Raw genomic sequence first — 19,028 nt, 5'->3', positions numbered from 1 at the left:
ATTAGACTTAAATTAGATTCCTCCAAATTTAGATACTCAAGTCAATTAAGAGCAATCATGTTTATATGACTTTCGTTATCATACTATGATTGGGAGATTTTATCTTCACGCCTCAATTCAAATATGCTAGTTATTATAAATATAAAGAGATTAATTATTGTAAAAAGAATAAGAATGTGATGCTTAGTTATTAGGAAGTGGTTTTCCATTTATAGACAATCAAGAATTTGCCTTTTAAGGAAGGGAACAACACAAAAGTTTGGCACGCAGAAAACTCGTTTTGTTTTCCTTCAAAAACAACAGACAAACTGAACCCAATGCTTCTCTCTTTCTTTTAATCGTCCTATGGAGAAATAAATACAGCATCTTCTTCTCTCTCTCTCTCCATCCCCATTAATATGAATAAATATGTATTTGTAAACACAATTCTGTTCTCATTGTACAACGATATAAATTGAGATGTCGTAATTGAAAATATTGAGATCATTAAAATGGAGAGAATTCATTCCACGTTTGATAGAATGTACAACAACCGAATAAATTGAAGTTACTATTAAATTTTTTTAGAGAAGTTAAAATGGAAATAATTCATTTTCCATATCATTTTCCCTCATATATATAAAATAAATTTTAATTTTTATAAAATTTCAAAATTTTATTTTAATTTTTATAAAAATAATTCAACTTTTTAATCTCTAACAAAAAAATGTTTTCGTTTAATCTTTATTATTTTCTTTTTGTAAAAAGTAATATTTTTAGTCTCTAGAAAAAAGTTAATATAAAATCAAAATAGAGATTAAGAATGAATAAATTTTTTAAAGACTAAATTTATAACGTCTTAATTTTATAAAAATTAAAAAAAAAAATTTAATCTAAAATTACTCTTATTTAATTATATTATAAAAATAAAATTTAAACTTCTTACCAATTGAATTGAATGATATGTACTATTGAACTATTTCCACATTCTAATAGCCCACCCTATTATGTGTATATATAGGAGAAGAGATTATTTAACTCCAAAGAGTAATTATTTAGAGTTACTCCAAATCATAACCCTTTATTTTAATATTAATTAGCGGCTAAAATTAAATACTATTAGTACCTATCGTAAGTTTTTCATGCAGCTTCTTCTTAATCTCAGAAGTTTGCTTCCTTGTATAACTATTACTCCCACTAAGCTACTACTATTGATACACACGAGCCATGCCTTTTTTATTTTTATTTTTTAATTTCTTTCTGAAATTTTATAAAAATTAAAAAAAAAAATTTAATCTAAAATTACTCTTATTTAATTATATTATAAAAATAAAATTTAAACTTCTTACCAATTGAATTGAATGATATGTACTATTGAACTATTTCCACATTCTAATAGCCCACCCTATTATGTGTATATATAGGAGAAGAGATTATTTAACTCCAAAGAGTAATTATTTAGAGTTACTCCAAATCATAACCCTTTATTTTAATATTAATTAGCGGCTAAAATTAAATACTATTAGTACCTATCGTAAGTTTTTCATGCAGCTTCTTCTTAATCTCAGAAGTTTGCTTCCTTGTATAACTATTACTCCCACTAAGCTACTACTATTGATACACACGAGCCATGCCTTTTTTATTTTTATTTTTTAATTTCTTTCTGAAACACTTCCCCTACCCTACATCTAAAACTATAATGCTAACGATAGGTACCATCAGTAATTAATCGTAGTCGTTAATTATTATTAAAACAAAGGGTTGTGTTTTGGAGTTACTTTAAAGAGTTATTCTTTGAATTAATTGATCTCTTTATATATATAATCAATAACCGTATAAATTTAATTGTTGTATTTGAAAACAATTGAAAAAGTCAAATGATATACATGTGGAACAAAAGTTTCACTCAAACAATTAACTAATAAATTTGTAACCACACTGAACTCATTTTATTTTTGTAAATAATTGTTCCCATACATCATCGTTAGTTGCAAATATTGATAGTACCATAATTTTTATACTCATGCGCGGATACACTAGTTTTTAATAAGTAGTATTATTCAAAGAACATTTTGTTATCTCTATATTCTCAATAATATAACTGAATATGTATATATACGTAAAGAGTATATCATTAATTAATTAATTTATATTGTACGATGAGCAAAGTCAAAGAAGTTTTATGCCATTATAGTTGAAAAATTTACATGTTTTACATTATGTCATTTTAAAATATACATGTTAATGAATTATATATTTATAATTTTTTTTCCTTTATATACTTTTATTTATTATTATGTATCAATTCATTTAGAACGGTTTCAAAAATCAATCAAATGGTAACTAAAAAAACCTTACAAAAGTACTATTAGTCCATTTTAATTCTTTTAAACTCTTATCATAATTCGTCAGAGATTAAAAATATTTTTAATATAAAATTTAAAAATAAACGTTACATAAATATTAAATTGTAGTAATTAAAAAATATATAATATACTATTATATACATGTAATGATTGAATCCAACCTTGTCAACCCACTATCTACTAGTATATATTAACAACATTAATTCAGTAAATGTAGTTCATTTTATCGTATAAATTGATACATTTAATATTTTAAAGAAATATTCACAATCTTAAAAAACACTTAATATGAAAAAGATAGTAATAATTTTGTAACATTTCTCAATAAAGAGTAAAGAAATAATAAATACTATAATTTAGAAATAAAACATACTTATACTCCCACATTTTGTAATATATGCAAGAACGCTTCAGTAAAGTTTTAATTAATAGTAGTAATACACAACAAAGAAAGAAAAAAAATACTAGTAGCTGATACATGAGATGTTTCTACAGTAGTACAATCTAATAAATGGAGATTCTAATAATTTCGATTCTCCGCGAAGGAATTAATGGACGCAAACAAACTGAATTAATTAATTAATTAAGTGGGTATGATAAGTGGGTCTGTTTCAAGTGAGGGTATAGTACATGTCTTGGTAGGCCCATCATGATCATCATTTGTGAATACTATGATCTCTTCGAAACAACCATGGTGATTATTGTTGTCGTCGTGATGACACATTGTTTTTGTGACGAATCTTGGTAACAAAGTAGAATTAGAAGAAGAAGAAGTTGTTTTTGTAAGATTCTTTGCTCTTTCCACTTGATCATTCCAATCCGTTGTACATAGAACAAACAACATAAGTGCCGCACAAGATACTTGGGCCGCAAGCAACCCAATCCAAAGCCCATAAAAACCCATTTTAAAAACAAACCCAAGAACAATAGCAACCGGCATACCCACCAAATAAAACGAACCCAAATTGATATTCGCACCGACACTTGGTCTAGCACTACCCCTCAAAACACCACAACCTGTTGTTTGTGGACAATTCCCAATCTCACAAAGCCCAACAATTGGCAAAACCATAGCCGTTAGATTAAGAATTTCAACATCATTAGTAAACAATCTGCCCCATTGATTTCTCATTAATGTTGTAAACAACATAGCCAAAATTCCCAACCCAAAAGCACAAAAAAGTGATACTATCATAGAAAAACGTGCTTTTGAAGGACGATTTGCACCTAACTCATTTCCAACTCTAGTTGAAACACCAAGACTAAGTGAAGAAGGAAAAACATAAACCAAAGAAGTTGTTTGAATTAGAATACCCATTGAAGCTAATGTAGCTTTTGGGTTGACCAAAAGTCCACACAAAATTATCATTAGTTCATACCACCACCATTCTAAACAAACAGAAACACACGACGGAATCGAAAGTGAAAGTAACGATGACCAACCTTTGAAACATTCTAAACTAATCGAAACCCATGATTCTTTATATACACCCGAAAAGTAAACAAAAGATGAAAGGAAAATCAAAAGGTTGAGATTTGTCAAAATCATTGCTATCGACACCCCCACAACACCCATTTTGAAATGAATTACAAGAAGAAAATTTAATGGAACATGAAGAATCACAGAGATTGCTGAAGAGTATGTTAATGGTAATGTTATACCTTGTGTTCTTAAATAGATACGAAGAGGGTGAAGAAAAGAGAGAAAAAAAAGATCAGGTATTGAAAACAGAATGAAAGTTTGTGCTGTTGATGAAATTTCTTCATCTTGACCAAGAAAAAGGAGGATTTTTTTCATGTTAAGCCATGTTAATGAAATTGGGATTGAAGTTGAAAGAAGTAAAAGAATGGTTTTTTGAAGTGTTAAACCAAGTATCTTCCATTGTTTAGCTCCATAAGCTTGTCCACAAATGGGTTCCATTCCCATGGCTAAACCAGAGATGACAGAGTAACCAGTGATGTTTGCAAAACCTATGGAGAGAGAACCACCTGCTAGTTCTGTCTCGCCAAGATAACCAAGGAAAAGCATTGAGATCATTGCTCTTGAATATAAGATTAAACCTGTTATTGCTGTTGGACATGATATTTTAGCTATGGCTTTCATTTCCTCTATCACCTGAATTAATGCAGGGGAAATAAAATAGAGTAAAAGACAAATAGTTAATATCAATTTCAAGTGTATGTAACTTAATTATTAATCATAAAACTGCCATTATTTGTTTTTTTATATGATGTGATGTGACTAAAGAGAGACGATAGCAACTAGCTAGCAGCTTCATTTAATTTACATTCACAAAAAATAAATGATACTAGTATAGCTATATATATATATTACTGGATTATTTTCTTGTATTTTTAAAAAAAAAATAAAAAAATAAAAATCTTTTTTATTTTTCTCTCATTACCTCATTTGGAGTTGGCCATCTGTGAAGTTCATTTTGATCTTGAACTTCATCATCATGAGGATTATTTATGAGTAGTTTTGGGTTTGGAGTTATGAGGTTGGTTTTTGTGGGACACAAAAATGGAGATGTTGATGATGGCTTGGGAATACACATCTTACTAGCTAGATAGTTGTTCTTGATATGTATACGATTATAGATATATAAATAGATTGATAGAATATACAAGAGTCGTGCTCTTGCTTCTTGGCTTAGGCTTAGTGATGGTGGATTATGTTTGAAATTGTTTGAGAGAATATAAGATGATTGTGTTTTGTGTATGGGAGAAAGAGGATGAAGGTGAGTGTGTTTTTATGCATGAAATGTTTGGGCCCTACAAATGTAACGTGTCATAAATGGAAGGAAATGCTAACATTTATAGTGTACAAGTTAGAAGGGACATGTTAGTCTAGTATTTTGAGTGCAAAGGGTTGTTGTGCAGTGTATTTATATCCTCTATTTTTCATGTTAGAAAACTAGAGGAAATTTAGACAAAAATAAAATAAAATAGGAGAGATGATGTTTAAAATTGGGGGGAAAATATGGGAGAGAGTAAATTAAGACTTGAGTAAAAAATAAAAATTAGAAAATTGTTGTCTATCTTAAATTTTAAAATATCGAGTTCAACTCTTACATATACAAAAAAATTAGAATTGACCAATGAGTTGATATGAGGAGTAAAGAAATCAGACACCTTAATTAAGTGGTCCAAAATTTGATATATTGAATTTTGTGTACAAAGAAAATTGAGTTGGGAGAGAGAATTTATAATGTATCCAATAGAAGAAACTTAATTTATTTTTTTATGAAAAAAAAAAAAAAAAAAACAAATTCTTGACGGAAGAAATGCCTTATGGAGGTTACGGGAGGCAACCGACTTTCGCTTTCTATCAAAATTGAAAGAATATATTATTACACAATTTATTTATTATATAATTTAAAAAGTGAAGAACAATATTTGATTATGGAATCTGAAAAACTAATGCATAGCTTTCCAACGTTTGGTTTTGAGTGTGAAGATCGGAAACAAGTTCGGTCTTATCTTTAGGACGGATGGATTTATTCGCTTTAAAATGGTTAATTTTTTTTAGCCGTCAAATCAATAAGAGAGTTTTGATTTGACAGTTATGGCCCAACTAGTGGGTTTAAACTCTCATGGTTATTAATGGATTGTATGTGGAATTGTGGATAATATTCTAAAACACCACCTTTGGCTTTTGATTTCCTGTGTGTGTGAAACATAACGAATTTTATCCTGAAACTGGTAATGCCAAGTGGATAAATTTAATATGGAGAAGCCAATTCCCCTAATTATTATTTTCCCATTGTGTTCTCCCTTTTTCTTTTCAGCTGGTGCTGCATGGTGTATGTGGTAGGAATTTGTTCTACAAATAATTTTATAATTTCTGAGATACTTTTACTACAACTACAACAGACACTGTTTTTGTTTTTGCTGGTTGGTAAATTGTAGTGATATATGAAAAATGTTTGGCATTGCATTGCATGTTGTTTAAGGTAGCCAAGCAAATGCATGCATATGTTTCATACAATCTATATATAGACGGACCGTGTGAAGCACCCAAAGGAAAAAAAACATTCCCTTGACAACAACAGAGGAAGCAAGTTTTCTTTTGCATTCAATGTAGACCCCACACGCTTTCTGTGTACCCTCCTTGTATTATCTCTTGTTCTATGTTTGATATGATCCCCACATTGAGGATGAATTTGAGAGACACTATCGAAAATTAATAAAGAACTCATCAATTACAGGTTAATTCACATGTATTTTTGTATGGTCTTTTTTAAAATATAATATAATAAAATAAAAGTAGTTGAGTTCCATCCTGGGATTTTATAGAGGAACAAGAAGATCAAATCCACAAGTGGATATAATATCACACTTTTTTTTCCCATTTTATAAAAGTTATCTTAGACTTCGTGGATATGTATATGTATCTACATATGTGCATATATGTATGGATTATGGAGGTAGGTGATGGTGTTATGGAGGGACCACTTGTGGTGTTAATGGAGAATGATGGTAGCTGGCCGTATAGAGACGAGACAGATGGGAGATTGGAAACATTAGAGAGAGAGAGTTATGTGTGCCAATTACAACCATTTAATTGTGTCAAAAAGGGGACGAAATTTGAAATTGTGATGAGTCTGTCTGTGTATAAGAGAGCATGGTGATGATTGTATTGTATATGAGGAAACATAAGCAACTCTGCTTCATCATACAGCAGATTAACTCTCATTTTCTTTTGTACTCCGAGGCTCTGAGCACCTTTAATTAATTTTGTTTCATTGTATATTATAAGACAAATTATTCAAAAAATTCCCTGAAACACATGGCCATCCCATGTCAGATTCCATTGCTTTGTATTGTAGCTCATCAAGTTGATGTCAATGAAAGATATGTGTCATGCAAGGGAACCCAATGCTCTGAAAATAAAGCAGCAGCAGAAGTTCTCACACTGGACAATTAAAGAAAAAACCAGTCTCGTGCAATGAGTGAATTAATACTATATGAATTCGAAGATAACCCATTTGGAATTTGGCATCCTTTTTAAAGTGGAAAAGTGCTACTGAGGACATTCCAGAAATCCCACTCCCACCAAAGGGATTTGATTGAATTATTTATAACAGATAAAAGCTCGAGATCATGTAATGATGGCGTTAAGATTTACTGTGATATATCTAAAAGATATCTTAAAACAACTTGCCGTATTGAGGATCATATAGATTTTTTTTCAACCTAGCAAATAACTAAAATGCAAGTTTTAAGAAACGAGTGACGTAAACTAACATAAAATGGCATTAACAACGATAATGCTCCTCTGGCAGCTCGAACAGATTCGCTAATAGAATACTTCTAACCAATCTTTTTCCACATCCACAGAGAGATGAGATGCTTATGAGCTATGACTAAGAACTAGTATTAGATAATCCGGATTTTATATAAAAATTGTCTCATAAGTACATATAATAGAACATTTGATATGCTAGAACACGAATTTAAACTCAGAATATCTCTTTTCTCCACAGTTAGAGTGCGTGAATTTCACTAGGAAGTATTGTTCAGGTAAACCTGCTATCAGCAATTAACACTAATAAACCGTAGACCATAATTAACCTGCAAACTCTAAAATATAATTCTAAATCCAAACATAACAAAGTTTTGCTGGCTAACCAATTTGGTAAATTCTAGTAGTGCAGCTGGCACATGGTTCGAAGATTGGATCACTAGTACTTAAGACAAATGAGGATATAAAGGTTGATATTGTTTAAATGTTCTTTGAGTCTTAGTAACAGGAATTGTACGTAGAATTGAAAGCAAATCAGACTTTCATGAAGAGTGAAATGTATTTAACATGAGAATTTATTCCATGGTTCAAAAGAAGCAAAATAAATTAAATGTTCACATTAAATGACCATTACCCGTAGATAGTTGAAGAATTATGTTCAAAGAAAACTATTATGCGCAGGAGCATTTAAACCACGTCTTAATCAAGGTTTTGATCAGCACAATTGACATATTCATTGTTGGCCACTACACACATTATGAAACTAATACAAACAATTCGCACAAATTTCTAAGATTCCGATGCATCGATGCTTCAAACACCGATGCATAGCAGATCGTTGACTCGATAAAAGAATTTTTCATGTGGAATAATTCCCAATCAGCAGCAACTCATCTTGGTTGGAAAGGATGTTGCCTGAGTAATTTTGGAACTATAGAAGATGCCCTAAGAACTTTCCCACCACATTTAACCTTTAATAGCAACATCTTTCACAGGTGGGACAGATTTACAATGAAGAAATTCCCTACCGATTGCAGATAATCTAATCAGTATTTTGATGACAGCTTTTATTATGATTACATTTGAGTTGCCAGGATGTTTGAAAAAGTAGTGCAATATGAGTTGCTTCTTTTACATTGTTCTTTATACATCAAGAGTATTCATTCTGTCTAACCGCCAGTACATGGTCCCCCATGGTTAAAGAAACAGATATTCTCACTGTTTTAAACAGACCACTCACTCATCAGGATCACCAAGAAGAAAAAAACAAGAGTCTGAAGTTTCCAAAACTTCAGAAAATAACACCACTCTAAATTTAGGTCATTGGTGCTAAATAATGACGAATCAGATGAAAACGCATCAATGTATTCAATTATTTGTATTAGAAAAAAAAAAATGGGGAGGGTGTTCTTTGTGAAAGGAAAGATAAAAAAAACTACTAATAGAAGTAAAACAGAAATTATATACAAATTATTTCTACCTGTTCAATTTCATAATCCCTCTTCAAAAGAAATCTGAGCCAAAAGCAGAAAGAACATGATACCTCATACTTGGCTTCTAGAACTTTGAGCACCGGTTCGGGGAATAGCCAAGACAGCTATGAATCCACTGATAAGGGCTGCAACTGCTGCCACAGCAAAGGCTGGAGAGTTTCCTCCACCAAATAACTGATCCCATGGTCCACTTCCTACGGACACTACCATCTGTTTCAAATATGAGAAATATATAAACTCCGTAACTAAAACAACTCCAAATCCAGTGCAACACGAAAATCCTTTCTTATAAAGTTGTAGTAAAGTCACCATTAAATTTGTCAGTCACTTGATTGAAATGGGATGTTTGGGAGAAAAAAAAAAACAAAAATGTAAAATCTGTAAGACAATACAAATAGCTAATGCCACTCTGGCTAAATATCAATGCCTTTATGTATCCAAGAAAATCTAATTCTAGACTTCAATGAACCACAAAAATGAATACATTGAGGCCACTATAAATCAGCACATACGATTTTCACATCCAGAGTGGTCATAATTCATGATCATATTGATAAGCCAAAACACTGGATTCTGAACAAATGGTATTGACCATTATGTAAGTCATCTTATTATGTACTAGTATTTATTAGTTCTTCTATGTAACAGACAGCAGTGATCAATAGATATATTAAACTTGTTAAACCATAAGCAAATCTGGGGAAAAATGCCCATACATCCTCTTGAGTGATCTTTCTTATCCTTTAAACGAATGGAATAAGATGGAACGAATGGAATAAGATGGAATGGAATGGAGTGTAATGGACTGGAGATTCCATTCCATTTTTTGGATATTTTATGACGGAGCGGAAAAAATAAGTCATTTCATCCCATACCACCCAAATTGGAAGGGAAGAAAAATGAAGGTAAGTAGTGGAATGGAATGGAATAGATGTCAATGTCAACATGTTCCATTCCATCATTTTTTTAAGGCAACTCTTGCGATCTCTTAACTTAATTTCAGGTAACAATTCAGTCTTTTGTTTATTTTTCTTTTCGATTTGATCATTTATTTAATTGTAAGTAACGATTTGATCCTTTATGTCTTAAAATGTCAACAATGTTATTATTTTTTTATAAAAATCCAAAATATTTATCATATTCAAACAAAACTCAGAAAATTAGTAATCATCTTCAACAAAATTCATATTTTTATCAAATTCATAATTCAAATCTTCAAATAAACTCATTTTCATCTCCAACAATATCATCAAATCCATAAAATAAAGAACTTACATTTTAAGATTTAGGTTAAAGATTCGATTTAGAGAATGATAAAAAGAAGAAGAAAATATTGTCTTAGTGATTTGAGGATCATATCTTAAATTGTGAGCTATTGTCAATCCCGACGCGATCCCGCGCAATCCTGCAATCCCGGTGTGGTGGAGGGCCTGGCCGTGACGCCACCAACTTGGAAAACGCGTTTGACAGTAGTGGCACTCCCGAACGCAATCCTGCTATCATCGTCACCTGCTATCCCAGCCTAACCTGCTATTGGACCCACTCTAAGACTTTTGCAAAACACAAGTTTTATTTTATTTATTTATTCTTCATTAAGTGTATCTAGATCATTTCGCACCCACTTAAGCCCTAACTTTTTATTATTATAAACCCACAAAGGGGTTGGTTCAACATTGTGAAAAGGAAACCGTTTTCGTTCTTGCTCTGTCGCCATTGTTCTTACACTGTCGTTTTCGTTCTTTTCTTGCTCCGTTCAGCATCATTTTGTTCCGTTCTTGCTCTGTTCAACATCGTTATGGTCTTGCTCTGTTGTTTTCGTTCTTTTTGTGACTTTGTTTTGTCTGCTCTGTTTCTTCTACTTTGTTCTCTATTTTGTTGATTACGATTACTATTAGAACTTGATTTTGATGTTAGATTTTGGTTATTAAGTATGATTACCCTTTTAATTTTGTGTATTTTGCTATTTTTTTGGTATTTTAATATTGTTTGTATTTTATGTTTAGTTTATATATTGTTTTTTTGCCTTCGCAATAGCGATCATTCTGCTATTCCATTTTTAGGGTTCGGTGCTCCGCACCGCTATCTAAGACTAACAACATAGAGTGTGAGTTCTTTATTTGATGTTGATAGAGATGAAGTTATGAGTTTATTTGAATATTTGAGTTATGGATATGATAAATATATGAATTTTCTGAGTTTTGTTTGCGAATGATGATGAATTTTCTGAATTTCTCCAAAAAATGATAATATTGTTGACATTTTAAGACATAAAACATCAAATCGTTACTTAAAATTAAATAAATGATCAAATCAGGAAAAAATAAATAATTGAATTGTTACCTTACTTGAAATTAAAGTAAGAGATTGTAGAGGGTATTTTACCTTTTTTTTTAAATATTCAAACAATGGAATACTAAATTATTCCATCCTATTCCACTCCATTCTGTTCCATCAATCCAAACATAACCTAAATATTTCATGTGTTATCCAATAATATGCATTCTCTTGTCAGATGACAATGGCCAGATTGTAATAGTCATGCACTGAACAGATGAAAGCATGAATTAGTTGAGTAAATTAAAAGTTGAAACCATTAAACTTGGATTCTTTGAAAAAGGAGTTATGTCTGTGTGAGACCCGTACTAGACAATTGTACCAGAGATGACATGACACTTCAATCAAAATCAAGAGGTTTTCTTGAGTCACAGTTCTTGTGTTGATTTTCGTGTTTCTCATTCACAAGGCATCCCAAAAGTCATAGAAATCTGGCCCCAGCATGAAAATCCCTGTGCCGGTGGTTTTATTTAAAAAAATCCATAGATACCAAAAAGTCATGTTTTCGTGTTTGGATTAAGGCAACTTAATAGTACATGATTGCAGACTATAATCTTACTGCCTGATGCCACTACCAGTATTAGAAGACAACATATATCAACCTAAATTAATTGATTATTCAAATTATTATTTTTTATCCAAGAATGAAACTGTGAGCGGTCACCTCAAGATTCAGGACCATTTCTCACATTTAATTCAAGACAATATGATTTTAGTATTTAAGCCAAATTAGTTCACTTAAAAAACTTTTAGGAATGCTAAACAATTCCACGAATCTTCATTTGGATCTCATCCACGGGTGGATAATTTAACTGTTAAAAAAAGCAAGTATTCAAAAGAGGCAATACCTGTGGGAACACTATGGCAAGATTCAGAACTCCCATTGACAATCCTGAAAGTACCAACAACTAATATAAATGTTTTTGTTTATATAATCATACATCCAAGAAGGAATAATAAGGTAACAATCCTGCCCACCTTGGCCGAGCCCCAATGACTGAATATGCGTGGAAATTAAGGCATATGGAACACTGTAAGTAATCTGAAACAAATAAAAAGTTAGATTAAATTAAATATAGGGCTCTCAATACACACACACTCTTCAACTTATACATAATCAATGGGGCCATTTGCAGATTCATTTTGCAACACATTGTGCTTCTCAAACTAAAAGGTATTAGAAAATATGCCAGTTGGAAGATTATGCGGCCAATACTCAGTCAAGAGTTGAGACACTTCACATGTAGGAGCCATTGAAAGATTTTAAAAGAAAAATGCAAGAACATAATATGAATGGTGATTTTAAGGAACTAGGAGAACAAAAGGATCAGTTTGAACAGAAAATGAACAAACAATATGCTTTTAGCAATAGATAAAGCAACTTACTGCCAGTGGAAACCCAAGAATGGTAAAGATTGTCAATGCAGATATCACGATGCTAGTGGGTGGTAGATCTTTCCCTAGATAACCAATGTTATTTGCCACATAGGTTACTATAAGCATTGCTACAAAGCAGGCAGCCATCAGGATATTTGCGATTCCCCACACAAACCCAGGTCCCCGCTTCCTGCATAGCTTCTCCATGAGTAATGATGTTATTCCAAGAACAATTGAATTAAGCAATAAACCAAGTGCCCCCATTCTAACTCCGGAATCATATTTAGTGCCTTCATTTGGCTCACCGCCATAAATTTCTCGGCCCATCCAATCAGTATCAAATAGAAGAAACGGAAACCACCCAACCCATGTAAGAGCAGTAACAGACAATATTATCCATACAGGCCTTGAAAAATATTTGAATGTCCCAAATAGCTCCCACAGGAAAGCTTCTTCCGCACTACCTGACTCCTCTTCCGCTTCAACATTGGGTGCCCCACTTGACCCTAGAGGCACTTCATTAGCTGCCATGATACTGATGTAGGTGGTGATGATAATGAAACCAATGTCGAGAAAGAAAGCAGACTTGAGATTTGCACAACTAATATTGCATGCAGGGGTAAGTGTGAAAGGAAAGACCTTGTACCAACCACTGTATGATCCAGTTGCATAACCAAGAATGTTACCAATAGCCATAAACAGGGAGAAATAAGCATTTGCAACACGTGTCCTTCGATGATCCTTGCCTTACATTCCAAAGAAGAAAATGATAGATAAAAAAAATGAAGGGTGTAAATGGAGTAATTCAGCATTTTAGTCCTTGAAATCGTAAGAGTTGGGGAATTTAGTCATTCAAGTTTATGAAATGAAATTTAACCCCTTAAATTAAAAAACAATCAATTTAGTCCTCCACCAAAATATACTTTTAGAAAACATCTATCAAAACCAATGAAAGACCTGCATATTTCTTTGAATAGTCTCTTGTTGCATCGTGATAAATATAGAACCTTTAAAATAGTTATGCTAAATTTGGAAAAGTGACTAAATTGACTTACACTCTTTAGTTTTAGGGACTAAATTATCATTTCTCAATTTGAGAGATTAAATTTACCGACCCTTACAATTTCAAGGACTAAGACAACAATGTATTGTTTACTTATCACAGCCAAATCATTTTTAATTTTCAAAAGAATTACAGTTCACATAAACTCTCAATATGTCTTATCCTACTTTTTAGGAGTTCTATTCAGACAGCAAAACAATGTAGGCAAGACAATTAAAATAAAGATAACTACTAAGTCCTTTTCATTTCACTTAAAACTGGACTCAGGAGTACATATGATGCAAATAATCATATGAGCGGAATGACACTCTTGTGACAGCCGAAGCAGAACAAATTTATTTTTTACTATTTTGGTTAAATCCAATTTAGTTAGGATCATTTTATCCAAAATATATAAAACATTGTTATGCGAGTATAATCTTATCATACTATCTATCAAATGTGGGATATATATTATAAAATATTTATCTAGTATGTCAGTATAATAAAGAAAATTATCTAGAATTAGACACTATGTACTCATCTTGACTATGCGGACGTTCCTCCTAAATTGAAGAGATTATTAAAATGGACTCTACATTTTTTCCTTGAAATGGTAACATACACACATAACTAGGAGTGTGCATGGGATGGTTAACCAAACCACATCACAAAAACCATTTTAAAATCCAGCATTTACAAACCAAACCAAATTGTTTTTAATAAACCAGTTCAATATTTTGTGAGCTGGTTTCGAACTGGATTTGATTTGGTTCAGTTTCTGTAATTGGTTTTAAAATGGTTTTTAAAAAACCGGATTTTAAACTGGAAATTCATTTCTGACTCTCTAACCCAACCAGGTTCAATTCCTTCACCCGTTGATTTTAGCTTCTCTCGTGCCCTTTAGTGCAGTTGTGAGCTTAATTTGTAGCACTTTTTAGTTTGCTCTCAATTAGTACTGAGATTCATCGGAAATTTAAACAAATAAATAAATAAAAAATTACACTTAAGGATTTTCTGCTTGGTGATAAGAATTGTCATTCTCAACGATTATAAAAATCTCTGAAATGTGAATTTGTTCTTAACTCCTCACGGCAGAACAAAACTAAAAAATCATAAAATTCAGATATAAATTGATAAATTATAAAAATAAAATTTTAAAAATATGATGCAATAGCTCTCATTTATATAAAATTTCTGCTCATAACTTGAATCAGCATAGCATATACGGCAAAAAAGGTAGAATATCACAGAGCCACCGATACATACTAAATTCAATTTCAGAATCACAAAACCTAAATAAATATAAAATATAAAAAAAAAATTAAAAATAATAATAACATTTGTTTTCAAGAGAGATCAGAAATTGGAAGAGGTTTCGAAACTGGTCTTATGGGTTGTAACCAGTTTTTTGAAATGGATACCCGTTATTATTTTTTAATCAAACTGGTTATGGGTCAGTTTTCCTCTAAAATAATTTGGGCTTTTTAAATTGGTCCACCAGTTATTTTAAAATGGTTGTGGTACAGTAGTTTTTTTGCACTCCCCCTACACCCAACAGGCTACATTATGTTTGACAATGACATAAAATTGTGTGCTTCTTGTCACAACCTCAGTATTTAACATAAAGTAGTTCAAGCTTTAGCACAACCTCTGTTAAATGAGATTTTAATGTGATGCTCAAAATGTGAACCCGGAATTTTAAGTTGATATTCTGAATCCAAATTCATTAACAATACACAGTAGGATTTTATCTTTTTATGCATATATGAATTCATAGATATTCATACAGCATGAATCATTTTGCTAAAATAAAAGTTCACACTAAAAAGCATCACAATAATAACTTATTTTCTGATATAAGTGCATGATATGACAGCATCTGACTTGAGTCATAGATAAGGTTTGATAGACCCAGGCCCTTGATTAATTTAGAAAAGGTCTACCAAAGGAAATATAAGGGGGGGAAAAGAGGATAGTAATCTCTGAAGTAGTAAAGCGGCTGTTGCATAGAGAAGAGAGTTTAGTAGCAAAGGGGCATCAAGATTGTAAATCATGAAATAGGGAGGGGAACCCCAGATCTCTCAAACATACAGGAATTATCATTTCTCTGAGTAGCTTTCCTATTCTTGGAGCTGCACCCGTATTGGGACAGGATCGGGATAATGGTTAGTCGATAAAATAAATTATTTCTAGTTATAATATGAACCAGCTCTATCAGAAGTGTCCTAGATGACTCTATGATAGAAGGTGTTTCCATTGTCCGACACGTGTATATGACTACATTCAATTAATTTATTTTTTTCAAATTATTGTTGATGTCAATGTGTTAGACGCCAACGTTGTGTTCGGTGTCTGTACGGTGTCTGTATCAGTGTCAAGTCAGTTGATGTTGTCATGCACTTGTGGAGATTGAAAATAACCAATCTTACCTAGTATCTCACAACAATGACAGAGAAATGCAGCACAACTAAAAATCCAGAACTACGATACCATTTACAAAAACAACTGAAATGGATAATTCAATGTTACTAAATTAGCATTTGATCAGGAAAAAACCAATTCAGCAACAACAGAAACAAAATTCAATTAGGGTTTTCATTTCCGGCATAACAATTGCAAATAATTTTAGATGATATTCATAAGGAGGAGAAATTTACCAGTGAGATCACCAAGCAATGCCCTACAAGGACCTTGAGTGACATTATTAGCAACATCCAAAATCCAAAACCCGAACACAAAAAAACCCACAGCAGCATGCCGATGTTTCTTCGTATCACCGAACTTCCATCCCAAATCAGCAGCATGACCAATGATGAGAACAGAGATAATAATCGACACAGCTCCGGCCAAAATAAACGGTCTCCGACGACCGAATCGACTGGTACACCGATCACTCAAGTGTCCAACCAAAGGCTGAACAAGAAGCCCAGAGAGAGGCCCACAGAGCCATATGATGCTAGCCCAAGCGTGCGGGATTCCGAGCTGCTGCACGTAGGGTGTCAAAAGAGAGAGCTGTAAGGCCCATCCAAATTGAATTCCACCGGCAACTGACGCTACTCGAAGAAGCTTGATAAGTGAAACCCTAGGTTTGGGACGAGGTTTGGGTCGACCCGCTGAAGATGATGGTTTAGATTTGGAGCGGTGGTGTTGGCTATTGTGATGACGGTGAGCTTCGGGATTCGCCATTGTGCGTTGGTGTGTTGTTCCCGGATCAGTGCATTATCTTGTGTGTCCATCATCACTACCTTGATTGCAAAAACTCTGTGACCGTTTCCTAAGGGCATCACGCAAGACCAGGATGAGAGAGAGAGAGAGAGAGATGGTGCAGATTCTATTGTCATGGTGAAGTTCAGTTAGTTAGTGTGATTCTGTTGTAATGGACGTTTTTAGTATATTTACGACTGTGTCCTCACGTAAGATTAGCAGATGACTTCAACACTAAACAGAACAGAGGCCGGAAGCCCATCTTAATACTGCTTTACTATCTTAATTTGTCTATGTCAAATTTGGGTTTCTTTACTTGAATTTTGGATTCCGTTTTGTAAAAATTGGATTTTGTAATCCACAGTTAGACTTATATTCAAAATATATATAAAAAATTATTTTCAAAATCGTAATTTTTATTAAAAAAAATTTGGTAATTAAATTATTTTTTAAAAAAATCGGTTACACAAATTAACATTAATGGAGATTGTATTTTCAAAATTTTCAATAGTATAATTTGTGTTTCGAAAATTTAAAGACACAATTTTTAGTAGTATAAATTTTATATTGCAATTTTCGACAACAAAATTTATGGTACACTATTTATATTGTCGAAAAATATAGTGTTAAGAATTTTCTGGGAGTTAATTTATTCTACTGAAAATTTCAAATTTTGAAATTTTTATGTAATTTTATTTTTTTTATTATGGATTTTTTTTTAAACATTTTTTTTAGGGTTGAAAAAAACATCATGATGTATAGATTTGACTGAAACATTCTCAACTGATCAAAGTTTTTGGCCAAGAGAAGTTGACATATCATAGACAAGAGATGTTGACCGACAAAATCGAGTAGTTATTATCATTACTCGCTATGACATGATGACCGAAAAGAAAGGAAGGAAGTCAATTTATTTTGAGTTGTGATAAAAATGGAAAATATAAGTCAAATAAAAGTAACTCACTGACTTTAATTAAAATATGCGGTTGTCCGTTTAAACTTAGATCGAGATCATTGAATAATCACGAGAGATGAATTATTAGTTTAATGTGTTGACTTCGCAATCATTAGTTAGTGACTACTTTTGAGAATAATGCATTTATGAGATGCTTAAAATAAGAAGATAAGAAATATGTTGACGATCTAACAAAATATCACATTGGACTGAGACACATCTTATCATCTTTAAGAGATCAAGATAAGGAAAACATGACTAATATCTCTCAAATTTATAAGCGACGAACCACGTACATAAATAATTTGAAAGGACTCATAACTGATATGCAGCATTTGTGGAAATTACTTGAAACTGAGAAATGTGCTTGTTGGAGTAGGACTCATGAAGACTCAAATGTTGTGAGCGACATGTTTTGGACGCACCAATATTTCATAACTTTGTTGAACATGTTATCTCTTGTATTGATCATGGATAGCACCAACAAGTATAGGTTATCATTTTACTCCCACATGTCACCCATTCAAAAAATTAGCATAAATTATTTTTAAATTTTTGATTGATTATCAAATTTTCAAAATACAAAGTGAGTATATTTTCGAAAGTTTTATTTAATTTAAAAATTTTAAAAATACAATGTATTGTATTTGTAAAATATTTTCAAAGTTTTCACCTTTAACAAAAGTTTCTAAATGAATATTTTTGGAACTTTCAAATTTTTGAAAATTTCGAAAATCAAACTTTTGAAATATAATTTTACATTTTGAAATTTTCGATGAAGATGAAACTTTTAAAAAATTTGAAATTTCTGAAAAAAATTTATTTCAAAAGTTTTGTATAGTTCAAAACTTTTGATGTTTTTTTTTTTTTGAAAAATTAGAAATTAAATTTCAAATTGATTAAATTCGAAAAAAAACTTACTTATTTGCTTTGAAAATGGTGAGAAATTTGTCAAAAATTCAAAAGTGTGAGTGAAAAACGAAAAATAAAAAAATAAAATTTTTTGTACATAATAAAAATAGTAAAT

At 31.7% G+C, this 19,028-nt stretch overlaps 2 protein-coding genes and 2 non-coding genes across 5 annotated transcripts; all 4 read right to left on the bottom strand.

Moving 5' to 3' along the window:
• Nucleotides 1-2,643: 2,643 nt before the first annotated feature.
• Nucleotides 2,644-5,452, bottom strand: LOC101492659 (protein DETOXIFICATION 48-like). The gene is made up of 2 exons (XM_004501012.4): nucleotides 4,751-5,452; nucleotides 2,644-4,461 (listed from the first exon to the last, which is right to left on the bottom strand). The coding sequence occupies exons 1-2, from the start codon at nucleotides 4,901-4,903 to the stop codon at nucleotides 2,929-2,931; spliced, it is 1,686 nt and encodes a 561-aa protein (XP_004501069.1). The 5' UTR covers nucleotides 4,904-5,452; the 3' UTR covers nucleotides 2,644-2,928.
• A 3,335-nt stretch (nucleotides 5,453-8,787) lies between these two features.
• LOC101492994 (sucrose transport protein SUC4-like) lies at nucleotides 8,788-17,305 on the bottom strand. 2 transcript variants are annotated; one of them, XM_004501013.4, is made up of 5 exons: nucleotides 16,500-17,302; nucleotides 12,807-13,543; nucleotides 12,399-12,462; nucleotides 12,269-12,312; nucleotides 8,788-9,296 (listed from the first exon to the last, which is right to left on the bottom strand). In XM_004501013.4, exons 1-5 carry the CDS (start codon nucleotides 17,026-17,028, stop codon nucleotides 9,138-9,140), a joined length of 1,533 nt encoding a protein of 510 aa, XP_004501070.1. In that variant the 5' UTR covers nucleotides 17,029-17,302; the 3' UTR covers nucleotides 8,788-9,137. The 2 variants fall into 2 exon arrangements, with proteins under 2 accessions (XP_004501070.1, XP_027190911.1); XM_027335110.2 differs by lacking the exon at nucleotides 8,788-9,296 and adding an exon at nucleotides 9,523-11,629 and having other exon boundaries at nucleotides 16,500-17,305.
• LOC113786800 (small nucleolar RNA R64/Z200 family) lies at nucleotides 14,854-14,940 on the bottom strand. The gene has a single exon (XR_003473113.1). It is a non-coding gene; the product is annotated as a small nucleolar RNA R64/Z200 family (small nucleolar RNA).
• LOC113786795 (small nucleolar RNA U54) lies at nucleotides 15,015-15,096 on the bottom strand. Its single transcript, XR_003473108.1, has one exon. It is a non-coding gene; the product is annotated as a small nucleolar RNA U54 (small nucleolar RNA).
• Nucleotides 17,306-19,028: the final 1,723 nt, after the last annotated feature.

This window comes from Cicer arietinum, chromosome 5 (assembly GCF_000331145.2).
Source record: "Cicer arietinum cultivar CDC Frontier isolate Library 1 chromosome 5, Cicar.CDCFrontier_v2.0, whole genome shotgun sequence".
Lineage (NCBI taxonomy): Eukaryota > Viridiplantae > Streptophyta > Magnoliopsida > Fabales > Fabaceae > Cicer > Cicer arietinum.
This window is presented reverse-complemented; position numbering and strand designations above follow the sequence as displayed.

Bases quoted from the DNA above. Each gene is read 5' to 3' on its own strand.
- LOC101492994 (XM_004501013.4), bottom strand. From the start codon at position 17,028: ATGGCGAATCCCGAAGCTCACCGTCATCACAATAGCCAACACCACCGC. The intron at 13,544-16,499 runs GTAAATTTCTCC...TTGGAATGTAAG, and splicing joins ATTGCTTGGTGATCTCACTG to GCAAGGATCATCGAAGGACA. The intron at 12,463-12,806 runs GTAAGTTGCTTT...TATTTGTTTCAG, and splicing joins TTCTTGGGTTTCCACTGGCA to ATTACTTACAGTGTTCCATA.
- LOC101492659 (XM_004501012.4), bottom strand. From the start codon at position 4,903: ATGTGTATTCCCAAGCCATCATCAACATCTCCATTTTTGTGTCCCACA. The intron at 4,462-4,750 runs GTAATGAGAGAA...GCATTAATTCAG, and splicing joins GATGGCCAACTCCAAATGAG to GTGATAGAGGAAATGAAAGC.